The sequence below is a fragment of the Pocillopora verrucosa genome, chromosome 1, assembly GCF_036669915.1.
Source record: "Pocillopora verrucosa isolate sample1 chromosome 1, ASM3666991v2, whole genome shotgun sequence".
Taxonomy (NCBI): Eukaryota; Metazoa; Cnidaria; class Anthozoa; order Scleractinia; family Pocilloporidae; genus Pocillopora; species Pocillopora verrucosa.
Genome location: NC_089312.1, coordinates 17,795,992 through 17,811,584, shown reverse-complemented (window position 1 = coordinate 17,811,584; position 15,593 = coordinate 17,795,992). Strand labels below are relative to the sequence as shown.

General features: G+C 39.0%; 3 protein-coding genes across 3 annotated transcripts; all 3 read left to right on the top strand.

The window, feature by feature from the left end:
- The first annotated feature begins 216 nt into the window (after positions 1-216).
- Positions 217-4,512, top strand: LOC131799778 (coagulation factor X). Its single transcript, XM_059117476.2, has 7 exons — positions 217-278; positions 667-749; positions 1,540-1,898; positions 2,243-2,381; positions 2,910-2,978; positions 3,397-3,453; positions 3,662-4,512. Exons 2-7 carry the CDS (start codon positions 698-700, stop codon positions 4,453-4,455), a joined length of 1,470 nt encoding a protein of 489 aa, XP_058973459.2. The 5' UTR covers positions 217-278; positions 667-697; the 3' UTR covers positions 4,456-4,512.
- Positions 4,513-5,742: 1,230 nt separating this feature from the next.
- Positions 5,743-10,382, top strand: LOC136282375 (chymotrypsinogen A-like). Its single transcript, XM_066169933.1, has 6 exons — positions 5,743-5,868; positions 6,463-6,815; positions 7,804-7,945; positions 8,755-8,784; positions 8,965-9,290; positions 9,740-10,382. Exons 1-6 carry the CDS (start codon positions 5,814-5,816, stop codon positions 10,214-10,216), a joined length of 1,383 nt encoding a protein of 460 aa, XP_066026030.1. The 5' UTR covers positions 5,743-5,813; the 3' UTR covers positions 10,217-10,382.
- A 2,263-nt stretch (positions 10,383-12,645) lies between these two features.
- LOC131781886 (uncharacterized transmembrane protein DDB_G0289901-like) lies at positions 12,646-15,338 on the top strand. The gene is made up of 3 exons (XM_066159008.1): positions 12,646-12,937; positions 13,476-13,631; positions 14,455-15,338. Exons 1-3 carry the CDS (start codon positions 12,646-12,648, stop codon positions 15,336-15,338), a joined length of 1,332 nt encoding a protein of 443 aa, XP_066015105.1.
- Positions 15,339-15,593: the final 255 nt, after the last annotated feature.

Genomic DNA, 15,593 nt, shown 5'->3' with positions numbered 1-15,593 from the left:
CATGCATGCCACTTGTACCGCCGGTACATCACATATCAAGCTATGTTCCAAAAATGCTGGTGTAAATGTTAATTGTTGTGATGATCGTTAACCCTAAAGTTAAAACGTAATTATTTTTCTGCAGTAGGTCTCTGTCTTTTACAAGCGGGTGGCTATATTTAGTCTACTCATGGCACCACCATAGTCACGGTCTAATAAATTCTTAATTATCAAACATGGCGGCCAACTTGTTATACCCGAGTTCGGTTGGGAAACGATGAAAAACTGCAATCCTTGAGGTAAAAGAGATCGGTAAAATAACTAGTTTCTCGAACAAATGTATCGCGTTTTACGGTTCAGACAATATTTTGCCAATTTACCCAAAAAGTAATGCCACTCTTCCTCAGTAAGAACAGGTCGAAACAGCTAAAATTAGGTCTACATTGAACTTAGCTTATGAACATCGTGATTTCTTTATTGGGCTGCTTACACGTGTGATCGTCGTAAATCTAAAGATGTCTTAAGTGTTCGATGTTGAAATCAAATTTTTGTCAAATTGTTTCACGGTAATACAACAGAGGATGGAGAGCATAACAAATTACATGCTGTTAATTGGTTTGATAAATATTAGTCACTCTAAGAAAGAGACAGAGCTCGCCAAATAACAATCTCTTCCTCTTTCTATAGATGAAGATGTGAAAAGCAGATAATATTGTCGATGGCGTTCCGTTGCATTTTGCTCTTCGTTTCCTGTCCATTATTCCACACAGGTAAGAGCAATGATTTCAAAATATGACTAAGTTAATTAATTTTTCTTTGATTCCGCCCCTTGTTTATGTAAGGCTCAAACGCACTGATGTGACCGGTTTAACTGTATTTAAACGCAAGCACTAAACTAGCTGCGGTTTAAAGTAAATATAAATCAGAGTCGATTTTTAGCTTCTAAAATACAACCCTTGCTTCGAATTGAAAGAAAATGAAAAATGTAAGTTAAAGTCACCGAAGTCATTAACTTTGCTGGATTCACTGACATAAAACTCCCACACCACTAACACAGCCATCCCACAGCACGAAATTTAAAGATCAAACTGACATAAAACCGTGTTCATTCGCCTGAATCCCTTTGCTAAAGGTCACTCATTACCATTAGTTTTGCGACAACAAGAGCTAACAAATGTGAATGGCAAACTCCACTTTCTCGATAATCAGCCGCCTTGTGTGTTCGAGAAAGCATCGGTCTCGCTACGTCCACCGTCAAGTGAATTTATGATCAATTGTGGTGGAATTGACATCCTTTCTTTGCATAATGACTATAATGTTTCGGAACCTGCAAGTTCAAAGGTCCACTTATTGAAAAAATTTTAAAAAAATTAAAAAAAAAAAACAATATTCTCCGTCTGTGGGGTTATTATTTTTTCGGTGAGATAGTTTCTTATAATTAGTGCTCAGATTTTCTATACAAAATCAGTCTCGTTGTAGACACTTCATTTAAACATTTCGCTGAGATATACGTTCCAATATTTTCGAAAATAACGTGGAGCGTTACCATTTACGTCGAAGGTCTCGCTTATGACTTGTTTGACCGTGACTGTGTAACCGAACACAACAAGCTGAGAAGGCTTCATGGTTCCCAGTCCCTCTCGTGGTCTGAGTCACTCGCCGTGGATGCACAGAAGTGGGCGGAGTATCTTGCAATAAATGACAAGATCGAACATGATGGTGATACTTTGGCAGAGAAAGACGAGGGTGAGAACATAGCCTGGTTTGTGCCACCTCAACCAAAATGCCAAGGATCTTTGAAACCAAATTGTTTCACGTGTAGCGAGGTAGTGCAGAACTGGTATGACGAGTCAGGGAACTATAACTACCAAATGGGGATCGCAAAGAAGCCTGATTTGCCGATCAAACACTTTGCACAGGTTATAAATATTTCATCGTATCAATATATCCCCTCATCTAGGTAATCGTATAAAACCTTATGCGTTATGAACTTGTATAGAAGCAATAGTGCTTGACTGAGTTGTGTGACCCAAATACAATCTTTATAGTCGAGCGCGTCACGTATTGAACCAGGAGCCCATTACTTAGCTCCTGATTGAACGTGCATTCAGCTCTGTAAGATATGGCCCTAATATTGGCCAATTACTGTACGGAAACTGCCCAATCAAGAGTATAGGATCGTATTCAGAGTAGAAGAAATGTAATGAACACGTGAAAACACTTTTAATTAAAAATTAGAGAAAAAGACATTTTACCGTTACAGGTTGTGTGGAATGCTTCGATGGAAATAGGAGTTGGAAGCGCAATCTCTAAAACTTACGGTTTTATATCAGTGGCTCGATATTCCCCCAAGGGAGGAGAGGGTGGACCGCAAGCCTTCATCAAAAATGTTTTTCCTAAAGGTATTGATTTCGATCAAAGAGCAACTATTTTAAGCACAATCTTTTCATTAACATTATGCGATATCGAAGTGGCCTTGAACTGACAAGGTGAGCTCAAACAGAAAATCAAATATAGAATAGTTATCATCAGTGTGCTAAACAACAATTAGAAGTAGCTGTTATGCAAAAAAAGTTGAAAAAACTTTTGCCCTCTTTGCATCTAGTATCTGACTGGCCTCGATTAATTCTGAGGTTTTCGATAATTTTGATTTTCTCCAAATTTCTTTTTTGTTTTAAAGAGTTTGATTTACAAAAGATATCATTTTCGTTCAGTACACTCTTGGGCATTTCTATCATATATGCATTCGGAAATTTAACGAGACGAGGACTTCAGTCAACAAATATTTTGCATCAAGAACTTGAGCTCCCTCCAATAAAGTCAAAGTAAACTTTTCCAACCTTTCAAGAATTGTAAATCATCAGTCTGGCTACTTGGTCATTCAGATTTCATCAACTGTGACCGTTTTTGTCAAATCCTTTTTAAAACAGGTGCAGTACCCATTTTACAAGAAAGAGATTCGACATCTCCATCCTCAACACCAAAGCCGACCATATTAGGTACGTTTTCTGATATACTCCCTTGTGGAATTCTCTTAAGTCTTATGCAACGAGCTGAAGCATTTGTCAACCCTGATCGTCACATGTTTTGTCATTTACATCGTGCTATTAATAGCTAACTGGATAAGGGAGTTATAAAATAGCCATCAAAGTTAACCATTCACACACTGAAGGTGCCGATCATTTTTGATAACTTCCTTGGCTTCAGAGAAGAGTATCGACCGTTTTCTTCCTCATAAGAACAGATAAAAAGACCCCTATAACAGTTTTTCGCAGAGGAGATCAATCTTGCGGCTCTAATGATTCGTTGCTGGGCACGAGATAAAAGAGTGTTCACGGAAACGAGCGCCTAAAAGGTTTATCGTTTTCTCGACATGTCTCACGGCTCACCGTAACTTTGTTTTTCTTCTTTCTCGAGGGGGGACAGAAAACGCAGCCTTCCAAAATGAAAGCTCGCCGTTTGATACCGATGAAGGTACGAACACAGTTTTACATGCATATAACCAGCCTTAGAAAAATTTTTTTGAATAAGTCATTGTGTTTTGGACAGGTAAATGTTCTTTGTTAGAATTTATTAGCGTAAAAAGTTACACTTAAATATTACACGATGGCCGATGGTGTGATTCTAATCTAGATGAAGTATATAAAACTTTTCCATTCACTGTTAATCAAAACGCTTTCAGAATTGACAAATCAAGAGTTAGAACAAAAACCTATGGAGGATATTACCTGTGGAATTGTCAAAAGGAGAGGGCCAACAGGTAATGAAGCTATTAAACCAGGAGAATTTCCTTGGCAAGTAGGCTTCAGATATCAGAACCGGTTGGGCAAGTCAAACGTGTTTTGTCGCGGATCCTTACTGGATAGAGAGTGGATTTTGACAGCTGCGCACTGCTTTGTAGTTCGTGTAAATCCAAAGTTTAAGTTGAAAGTCCTTTTGGGTGAATTTGATGCTCAGAACGAAGACGGTCGAGAGGTGGTTGCGGAGGCTTCTAAAGTGATTAGACATCCTTTGCACAGAAAGAACACCAAAGATTATAACATTGCGCTTGTCAAGTTAAAAACGCCTCTTAAAGAATTCAACGACTATATGAGGCCAATTTGTTTACCGGATCAAACAGTGTCGTTTTCAGGTGGCGAAATTTGCACTGTAACCGGTTCAGGACTAGATTACTCTTTAGAAAATGCTGAAAATACGCTTCGAGCAATCGATGTTCCCATACTTTCTCCTGTAGAATGTAGAACAAGCGTCCGTTGGTTAACAGACAGAATGTTATGTTCAGGATACACAGAAAGGGTTCTAGATACTTGTAAAGGCGACAGCGGTGGACCTCTTGCATGCTATAACAAGGGAAAGTTTTACTTGGGGGGAATTGTCAGTCACGGTAAAAGATGTTCCAGGGCTCGCTCGCCAAACATTTATACGAACGTGAAATATCTCAAGCCCTGGATTACTCACATAACTAAAACTTATTAGAATTGTAATTTTTATTTAACATACGTCAACTGTTGGTCATTCTTACTAAACATGTTGCCTTTTTAGAGGAAGACAATAGAAAACCTTAATAAATAAGGATAAAAAGAGAGGACTGGTTCACTCATAAACTCTGCGAGAGTGACCATTGTTAGGAAACAACTTGACTTAAATTTTCAAGTATTTAATAATTGGGTCGAGGAGGCTGTTTTTTTTTGTGGTTAGGATTTATCATATCATTTATCATATATCACGCACACTCCTGCTTTCAAGAATCAATTCGATATTTGTAGATATTAAATGGATTTTAAGAGGGACAATCAGCAAAGGAAGTGATTAGCCTAAAAACGTGAGGGATATCATTTATACAACAGTGGTGAGCTAAGAACAGGTTATCATAAGGGCCATAATGTTTCCTTATCATGTTCAGCGCCCGCCCTCGATCTATGACGGAATGCCCCTCAGCTTACCGCTTAAGATTCACGCTATATAAATTGAAGAAGCGCGAACTTTCTTAACTTCTTTATTTCGACGACGGAGCCTTAACTCTTCTGGGAACAGTTTCCCACAACCGAAGCTTTTTTTCGTTTTTTTTTCCTTATGATTTTCCAATAGTGGGCGTGGTAATGTGACGTGGGTAATAATTAAGAATTGCTTGTGGATGATTCCCTCCATGGCACCACGTTGCTTGTGCTTTTTACTTTTTTTTTCCCCTATGAATTTCCAACAGTGGGTGTAGAAATGTGACGGAATAGGAGGAGAAAGAATAAATAGTTGCTTGTGGACGATTCCCTCCATAGCACCACGTTGCTTGTACTTTTCAGCAGAGGAATAAGTATTTTTTTGTGTTTGTGGAGAATTTTCAACGTGCTGTTTTTTGGATTGAATACTCAGTCTTAAGACAATCTAATAGTCTGTGGTTTGAAAAAAAAAATTGGGGAAAATTAAAGATATCCCTATCATTGAAGTTCCTTAAATTTTGCACAACCCACACTGCCTACGGTATGATTATTGGTGGAGAAGACATATAGTTGCAGATAACAATTTGCCACTTTTTTTTAATGAAGGAAAAAAAACTATTGATGAAGCTGGAAATTTCTCTCCTCAATCATCTATAAACAATTTTGTCTTGTCAGTTCGCGTGCTGCTTCATTATTGAACATATGGGAGTGTCCTATGTTGAAAAGCGTACATTTTTATTACGTGGTACCGGTCATCTTTGCACACAAAGAACTCACCAGAATTAGGTAATGAATGCCGCTTGTTTCCTATATAAGCAACTTCAAGCCTGAAAAGATCACAAAGTCAACTAGAAGATTAGAAGGAAGACGGAAGAATTGGAAAGGTGTTCGAAATTTGACATGCTCCTATTTCATTTATTTGCATTTATGTTCTGTGCCTCTCTTCTTTGTGTAGGTAAGTTACTTGGATTGTTTCCAACAGAAGTCACATCTTGACGTTTAAGAATTTTATTTATTTTAAGAATCGCATTCGTGTCGTACAAATCGTGAGCAATTTACAATTCTGTACCAAGGTCCCAAAATTTGAGGCTCTCTAATTCTTGTATCAGTGACTCGTTCGCCAAGTCTTCTTAACTTTAAGACCAAAGTGCCAAAGACCGAAAAAATCAATGAATTGGCCAAGCCGCACAATCGCAACAATTATTTTTTTTTTATATTTTTATACGCGAGGTGACCTTCTGGTGGTTTCTTGACGTCTCCTCACCTTGTGATGGTGTAAATTTATTAATCATTATCGTTAAAAAAAGTGAAATGAAATGTAAGAATATCTGTGATCTCTGCACTATTTAAGTGCGAAATTAATATTCGGGATGTTCAAATTGAAAAACTTTTCAGGTCCGCGATTAGAAAACAAGATGCTTTGATGACTTTGATTTAAATTGTTTAGATGATGGGAAATTCTGAAACAAAATTCAAACTTGAACCATATCCCTGAGGTTTTTGTAACGTCCTGAAATTACTGCATCAGCAGCTAATTTTGTTTTTAAAGAGGTCATCGGATATGACGACTTTGGCAAAACCTGTGTTGTGTCTCACAATGGTCTCAGGAAGATTCATGGCGCACAGCCTGTCGCTTGGTCGGAGGAGTTAGCCAAGGAAGCCACGGAATGGTGCGAAAAACTCGCTATGCAAGGCGAACTAGGAAACGACAACACAACAATGGACTCAAAAAACCGGGGAGAAAACATCGCTGCTACGTCTTTGACTAACTCAAAGAGCGGCGGCCCAAGACCCGAATTGTGTGCCATGGCTGTCGACGAGTGGTACTCGGAAATAGTGAACTACAATTTTGAGACGGGATTGCCTAAATCTCCTGGATTGCCTATCAAACATTTTGCTCAGGTAATGACCGATAATTTCCCATAATGCACCACAGTATGTCGTCCACAATGAATATTTGACGATCAACGAATGAGCCGGAAATTAGATATTTTTCCGGCACGTTAGCAACGTGAAGGTGCATTGTGGGTATCGAGATGTGAGTATTTAACCTTGCGTTTGCACGTGGGTAATCATTCTACGCCGACACCAATTTGTCGCATTTCGTAGCTTTTTTTAAATGTATCTAGCTAACCTAGTAGGATGGCCTTATGAGTTTGGGCCCGGTTCCCACCCAGACTTACTGTCTGTTTTTACCCTACGGGATTTTTTCGACAGGTTTTTTTTAGCGGCCATTCTGACCACAATGTTTATCAGTGGTTGCTCAGCTCTCGGTGTGTGTGTGATTTGAATGTGCTGGAATAGCGATAATTGTCAGTTTGATGAATCTGTACTACACATAGGTTGTATGTGTGTTCTCTCTATTATTCTGTAAGCTGTAATTCAGCCTAACCGCGCAAAATAAACATGATGGTTCAATATTTGAGCTGTCTGTTGTGCAGTAAGACCGAAATCGCTCATCTCTTGGTATCAGTTAGTATTCTTAAAATATCTTCAATTTTTCAACATACATGTGATCACATAAACGGCTCTTGTTGCTTCATTCGCCGTAAATGTTGAGAAACCCTCTATCATGTCTGAATGACATAGAAAAGGGTTTAAAACAATAGTAGTAACCGGAAAAAGTGAGGATCAGATTGTTATGGCTTGTTTTAAAAAAATGATTGTGTAAGATAAATATGCTCGACATGTGTTTCTTAGAGCAGAATTTGTAACAGGCTGTAAATTTGCGAATGCATTCGGTGGTTTTTAAAGCGAACGAGGCACGTTTTCCATGTCATTGTGTTTCAAATTCATGTTTATAAATCCAATCCGTGTTTTAAAAACTCCAATCCGACTCGTGTGTTAGCAATATTTTTTCCTCTAACATTTATTCCTTCATTGACTGAAGATTGTCTGGAACAGTACATTTGAAATTGGTGCTGGAACTGCTCGATCCTCAGCTCATGGTGACATTGTCTGCGTTCACTACAGTCCACGAGGAGCTGAAGGAGACCCTGATGCGTTTAAGGCAAATGTCTTTCCTGAAATGGGTAGGTTAAATTATTGTAATTCAACCCCAGTAGTTATTGATGGCTCCTAGTTCTTTATTTACTTCAAAAGATAAATTTCGTGAGTCAGTGAAGCATATACGTTCCATATGCGTGCGACGAGTGTTGTAACAACCCGTGATATTTCAGCAGATATATGAAAGAAGCTTTAAGATGGACCGGAAGGTCCTGAAGTCCTCCTTAGCCATCTCTGCATGTTACTACCGTCGTTATGATATCTGAAATCGTAGAGGAGTGTCGTTTTCCTTTATAATCCTACTAATCCCAGCGTCAATGTGATAACCAGGCTAAAAACGGATTTCAGAATCGTCATATTGATTATGCAAAAATAATTTTTTTTCATAAATAAAAAAAATTCCCTCAAAGGTTAGGAAACCCCTTTGATAAACAATCATGGCAGAGACCGATCAACAGAAAATATTTCGGTTTCGACCACTCGTCACAAGAGGTTATAATCTCTTTCTCGCCATCAATATTTCACATAAATGTTAACATTACCGCAGTACCTCCACCAAGGTTAACTATCAAGTGAATACACCTTTTTCGTGGGCCAAGGTGATTGCACATTACGTATACGTGATGGCTACACTTAAGAGATATCCATCAAGGTGGCAAACGAACATGAATATGATAAATTTTCAAAAAAACCAACCCCTCGAGGACCTTCGCATATTCTTTAGCGTGACATCAAATCGACGATCTAAAAAGGACTATTATATATTCTTTGAAAAACAATGGAAGCTAGAGGGATATCAGAATGTGACATTTTGAACCATCTGTTTCAATCTTAGGTGCTCCTCCAAGCAACCTCACAGAAGAAGGTAATAGGCATTTTTTTCCCTTTTATCAGATGAGGTATGGCGAGGAATATCCCCAATGAATTTAAGACTCTGATATGAAGTAGTTGCCTTATTTAAAAAAAAGTGATAATTTCAAGACTACATAACCACGAATCAACAAATTGCAAAATAAAAATTATAGTTTATTCGAATTCCACACAGGAATCAAATCTTTTGGCGTTCAACAAAGTGATCAGAAGGGAAAGTATAGTGGGAGTATTACCTGCGGTATCGGTAGGAGGTCTCGCATCGTCGGTGGGGAGCGAGCGAGGCCTTCTGAACTTCCCTGGCAGGTTGGCTTCAGATATGACGGTCCTTACAGCAGAACGAACATTTTCTGCGGTGGAACTCTCATCGATAAGAAGTGGGTGGTGACAGCTGCCCACTGCTTTGAACAGATAAGATACGATATGACGCTTAAGGTCATTTTGGCAGAATTTGATACAAAAAACGAGGATGGAAATGAAGTGATAATTCCTGCGGAAAAGGTAGTGAGAACCGTGGTATTATTAACGTGATATTTATACGGAGATGATGGCACTTATAACTGCCAGAATATTATCCTCGAGTCGAAAAACTTGGGTTGAAGTTTTCAAACCAACTATAATTATATCGTTACACACCAATAGCAAACAGTTCTTTACTTTTTTTCGTTCTCAACTAATTTTGGATCATGTGAAGTCACTCTGATCAATTGTTATTATGAAATATGAATAATGTTTGCGTAAATATAAATTAATAAATTCAGTGTGGAAAAGAGTTCCCTTGAGAACCAAATCTTACACCATAATACCATAATACTTGGGACGTTAAATTTTAGTTCTTAAAAAATGCTGTCATCATATTAAAGGGGAAGTATTTGGTAATGCCGATATAATACACGTTTAAAACGATTGTCAAAAGGTGTCGATAATTTGGACATTATTTATCATTTTAGGTCATCAGTCATTCTCGATACAACAAACGGACAAAGGATAACGACATAACTCTGGTAGAGTTGAGCCAGGAAGTAGAATTCAGCGACAACATAAAGCCAATCTGTATGCCAACAAGTAGCACCGATTTTTCTACTGGAACCATGTGCACCGTCAGTGGGTTTGGCACAATTCGGTCGGGAGGACCACAGTCCAGGTATCTGATGAAAGCTAATGTCCCACTTGTCGACCACCAAGAGTGCAAAAATAGCTACCGGTCACTTACGGAAAACATGATCTGTGCTGGATACAGACAGGGGGGGATTGATTCCTGTCAGGGTGATAGTGGAGGCCCTTTAGTGTGCCCCCAAAATGGAAAATTTTTTCTGACAGGGGTTGTGAGCTATGGCATCGGATGCGCCAGACCAGGGTATCCAGGTGTGTACACAAATGTCAAAAAACTCCTGAACTGGATCGAAACAACAAAGAGTAGTAACTAAACAAACTAGATAAACAATGCTATGAGAGACAATTTAAACATAGTCATGATCACTTCAACGGACGAAAACAAGCTTTCTATTTAAGGTAAACATGTAACAAGGTGTAGTTCCGTTGAACTTACGTAAATTAAACCATGCAATAAAATTTAAATAGCGACGGCCGACAGTTATTTTAAACTATTCTTCTAAGACTGCAGACGTGTTAAAATATTACAATACAACGTGTTTTAGCCCTTTAACTTCAAGGACTTACTAGCGTCTAATTTCCCCTTACGGTATCACCTCTCAATCAAACACTAAGATCCCAAGAATTAAGGGATTTATCCCCACCGAAAAAAGCTCTTGATTGTTAAGAAAATTCTCTTTTCAGTATTATGCCAAATGTATAAAGAACACTAAGGAGATTATGCATGCTAATGCGGAGGTGTTAACTGTTAAGTCCTACTGGCAGTTTGCTTAGGGCGTTAAATGGGACACCTTACAATTCCCCTTTTGCGAAGCAAGCCTTTGAACAGTTGAAAAATTACAATAATTATTTGAATAGCCGTTTAACTTGTTTATTAGGTCTAAACCTTTTTTCCTCATACGTACCACAGTTGTAGACAATTTATAAAAGTTCATAGCACTTTGATTTGAAACACGAACGGCTAAAAATAGTGCTTGCCTATGCTATTTAGTGAATCTACCCATCTTGTTCGCCTTAAATTGTGATCAGGCCACAAACCTCTTGTTAGAAGTAACTATGTCCTGCTTTGATTTGCATTCCTACCACTGGGTCTTCAAAGAAAGGGTACGGAAATTACTACTTGCATTTCGTTCGAATATCTCCGAAGCTAAAGTAAGACTGTTTTCATTTGTATGTCGCAGAAAGCAATTATCCTAATTAGCGCCTTTTTTTTTCGAATAGTGAAGTAACACAAATACCAACAACCAAAATTTTCACCAATTTTTACTACATTATAGCATGTGAAAATAGACCTCGAAATAAATCCATTATCAGTCGTAGCTTAAAGCAGGCACACCCCACTACTGATTTTAAACTCTAAGTTGGAAAGCCCTATGAAAACAACATTTAATTAACCCAATGTTTGTCCTTATTAACACCTTCTGTGTAACATTCAGTTTAATGGCTTTACTAAAACTTAAAGGAGTGGGTTTTTAATTAATGCAATGACTTTTTGTAGAGGTTCCCCTGAGCGCAGAAAAAAAAGAAGCTCGTCCTGTATAATACCGGTATAGTATCCTATTGTAATTGCTGCTGAAATTATTCCCGAGGTCGTAAACGTTAGAATTTTTTATTTTATTAATACTTGAATAGGAAAAAAAACAGTCAAAACTAGCCGGTCGGTGCGTTCCATTTCGAATGGGATCCTTGTCATTGAGTACAACCAATCCAGCTTGAGCAGTCAGCTTGAAAAAATTTCCACTGGTAGTTTAATTTTTGTGAAGACGTGGGGAAAAAAAGGGTCTATTAATCTTTATTTATTTTACTAATATAACGTGGTCGTTCAGCTCCAACTGAAAAAGTTATTTGTTTACATTCGTCTCAGGATCTTTACCTGAGTATTTTCGTATATTGAATGCTACATATTTTCTCTTTACTTCTCATCTAACCATGGAAAAAGTTCTAAAGACAAACGATACCTTAAATTTCTACGTATTTTTCATATATCCGCCTTTGCCATGCAGCATACGTTTGAAATTGCTGACCCCAGTACAGCGGGATGCGATTGACATTCTGAAGGCCGCGCAGTTGTCACTCAAGGCTCTGTTGAGAAGTCGAACTCTGCTTAAGACGAATCGAATTCAGTAGATTAGGATGAGTGCTGTGTCTGATCTACTTCGAAGCGACTAATTTAAGTTATTTCTGTTCAGCCTTTCATCACTTAAAGTTTAACTTGGATTACGACCCTGGATTAGCTTTCAATAGCCGTACGTTGCGCTTAACATTACATGGACTGAACAAAACATAAATCATTCAATAAATCCGCCTTTTTCCTTTTTTTGAACCGGATTTAACCAGAATCTAGGTCGGCTCCACGATTGATTCTATAGAATTAAGATAGCTAAAGCTGTTGATTCGACAGGCTCAAACTCGATTCAATTTATGTAAAGTATATGGCATGTAAACTGGCCTAAATTACAACGAATTTGTTTTGGTTTATATTTTATGCATGAGCCTGTGACAGAAGTACGCGGGTCACAGATCCGAAGACTCCAACTCGTGGAACTTTCTTTGTCCAATACTATTCGGGTAAATGAATTTAAACAAACACCTTTCTTTAGAGGAATAATGCAAATATTCTTAGATAAATTTGACGCAAAACTTTGTCTTAGAAAGCTTTTTCCTTTTAGGGAATATTTAGCCCCTGTTATTGCTTTACTAGATGATTTCGATCACGTGGTTCCTCCCTATCGTAGTTTTATCTATGGTTGGGGAATTTTCCAACGCAAGATCGGCCACTTGCCACTCCGACGATCACTGTCGCACCGAACAGTCCGCCCTGGGTAAGGCGCTTATCGGATTCACTTACCGGACTCTTGGGAATAGGACTCCTCTTGAGTGTTATGAAGCATGTGAAGCGGACATTATTTGCCAAAGTATCAATTTCTACGTGATCACAAAACAGTGCGAATTTAACAACCGCACGAAGGATGCACGCCCAGGGCATTTCTTTGAAGATAGCCATCGGTTCTACTTGAAGCGAATTACAAATCCAGGTAAAGTGGGAAAGCACCAATGAAGCTCTTTTAATTGAATTTTCTTTGTCTTCGAATAGCAATACAGACTTGGCTGGTGGAGTACAACTTGGAGAAATCGCGCTAGTAATAATAATTTTAACTCAGCGATCGAGAAGGGAGGGAGTAGTTTGAACAACTTTCAAGTTTCAAGCACGACTGCCCCTTAATTTTCTCACTCAAGGACCAAATCAGTGGTATGAAGACTTTATCATTTCCAATAAGTGTTCAACTTTGGTTGGATATCTCCAGCTACTCAACAACAATAGAGATTAAATTTGCAGGAGAAATGTTATTGACGAGATGTTTTGGTGATCAGCTAGGAGCTAAATGTCTATTAATGTCTATTACTGCCGAAAACTATCCCCTTAAAGCGGATCTTCTGGAATTGACAAACAGCTTTGTTTAATCAGTTGATCATTCTGCACCATAGAGCGGCGGTCAGTAAAGAGCGAATTGTATGTGTTATATTTCATCTGCCCTCGCTACATTAAGACATGCTTTGCTATTCTATCATCAGTTAAACTGGGATCAATCAAAGAGCTACCTGCATTTTCCTGCCAAGAGATAAAAGAGAGTGAAGGCGACTACTATCTGAGCGGTTACTATTGGCTAAAACCAGATAACTCCAGTAAGACACTGCCGTCGTATGTTTACTGTGCCATGCCGTCTCGAGGTGAGATTTTTCAAACAGTAGTTTTCTCATGCAAAAGCCTTAGTCTTAACGCTGTTACTAGTTGAAGAGAGACGTATACCTACAGAATGTAAGGAAAGCCTTTGACAAGGCCGCATAGGCATGAATCACAATGACACGCTTTTCCAAAGCTTTTTTCCATTGCCTGTCGTAAATCCATAACATCACTATTATCATATCATTGCAAAATATCACACGAAGCCAATAAGCGCTTAAAGAATTACATGTTATAACTACCTCATGGGCATTTTTCATCTGGTGGGCCTAAAGAGAGGTTTGGTGAATTTCTGAACAGATAACCAGGCTTTGGACAGCATAATCGATGCATTACCAATTTACTTATCACTTTCAAATGCAAAACGCTATCAACTTGTGCCACTATTCCTTAAGCTTTATCAAAAACTTAGCCCCAGCTGGTTTAAGTCAAATGACTTTAACCGGTGCTGATGTCTTTATTCACCAAGACAGTCAGTGACTATACCTACTCCACACGAGCCATTATTGTATTGTTTTAGTACTTTAAAGTAGCAGAAAACGTAGAGAACATGATAATTATACTTGGGAAAGCACACATTTCGTGGACTTCTTTACCTCGAGGAGCATTCAGACCGGAAAATCCATAAGCAAACTGGTGAAATTTTATTGAAATTTAGAGTCAATCTTTCTGATCATTTTTCAACCAGTTTCTATAGAATTGAAGTCCTAATAATTGTGAGTGAGATAAATTTCCTAAATTTTTTCACCTCCTCTATTTAGCTACGATCTGCGCCAGCATAAAATGATTCGTAAAATTTTATTTTAACAGTCGGAGACAAAAATACCAGAGTAGGCAAAACTGAAGGATATTCAGTTCCCAGTACTTCTCGATATTCAATCACTGCCTACGGAGCACGAGGCGGAACTCACAGCTACAATTATGGATATCGACCTGGGACATACTCTGGTGGTAGAGGTGCCAAGATTAAAGGAATTTTCAGTCTTTCAAAAGGAACTGTATTAGTCCTTGTGGTGGGAAAGAGAGGGGGTAATTCAGTAGAAGTGAAAGGTGGGATGCGAACCAGTAAGACAGCAGCTGAGTTGGGTTTGTCAGTGGAAGATAATGCCGGCACCGGGGGAGGGGGAGGAAGTTTCGTTTACACGGTAGGACAGGAAAAAATACTTTTGATTGCAGCTGGAGGGGGAGGGGGTGCATCTGGGGGATTTAATGGCATTGATGGTCAGGCTGGAGAAGACGGCACTGAATCCAATGGTTTAAGCCCGTTGCGCGTCAAAAAAGGGGGGAAAGGTGGTCAACCAGGTGAATGTAATACCTATGGTGGAAACTGGCACGGAGGAGCAGGTGCGGGCTGGCTCGGTTCAGCATGTAAAAGAAGGTATGGCGCCAACGGTGATGGTGGGGGATCACTTGACCGTGCCTGGGCCGGAGGACAAGCAGGTTGGATGAACACTGGGACCAACGGAGGACCATTCCCAGGGGCTATGGGTGGTTATGGTGGAGGCGGAGGGGGCGCGGAAGATAATGGAGCATCAGGTGGAGGCGGGGGATATTCTGGAGGCGGAAGTGGCACAGGGAGTCGGCAAGCAGGGGGTGGCGGGGGCTCATATTGCGGTGGTGAAAGCTGTATAGCAATTACTGGTGGAAATATGTTTGATTATGGAATGATAACTATCGAAGAAATCTTTGAATAACATCCTGTTAACTGTTTTTTCTATGAATGGGCCTGTTATAAGATAATATACAGCAATTTTCTGCAGTACTTATTGATATCGCGTTGCAATGTTACTCTTCAAGGTGTAGACTGAAGAGAATTTCCATTGTCAGAACTGACTTGTCAGACCAATTTTTGCAAAAAATGAATGTCTTTTTTCCGAGAAGCATCCTTTTTGTCTCAACTTGATTTACTGACGTCGAATCTTTTGTTAAGCAGCTTACTTTCATGCTTC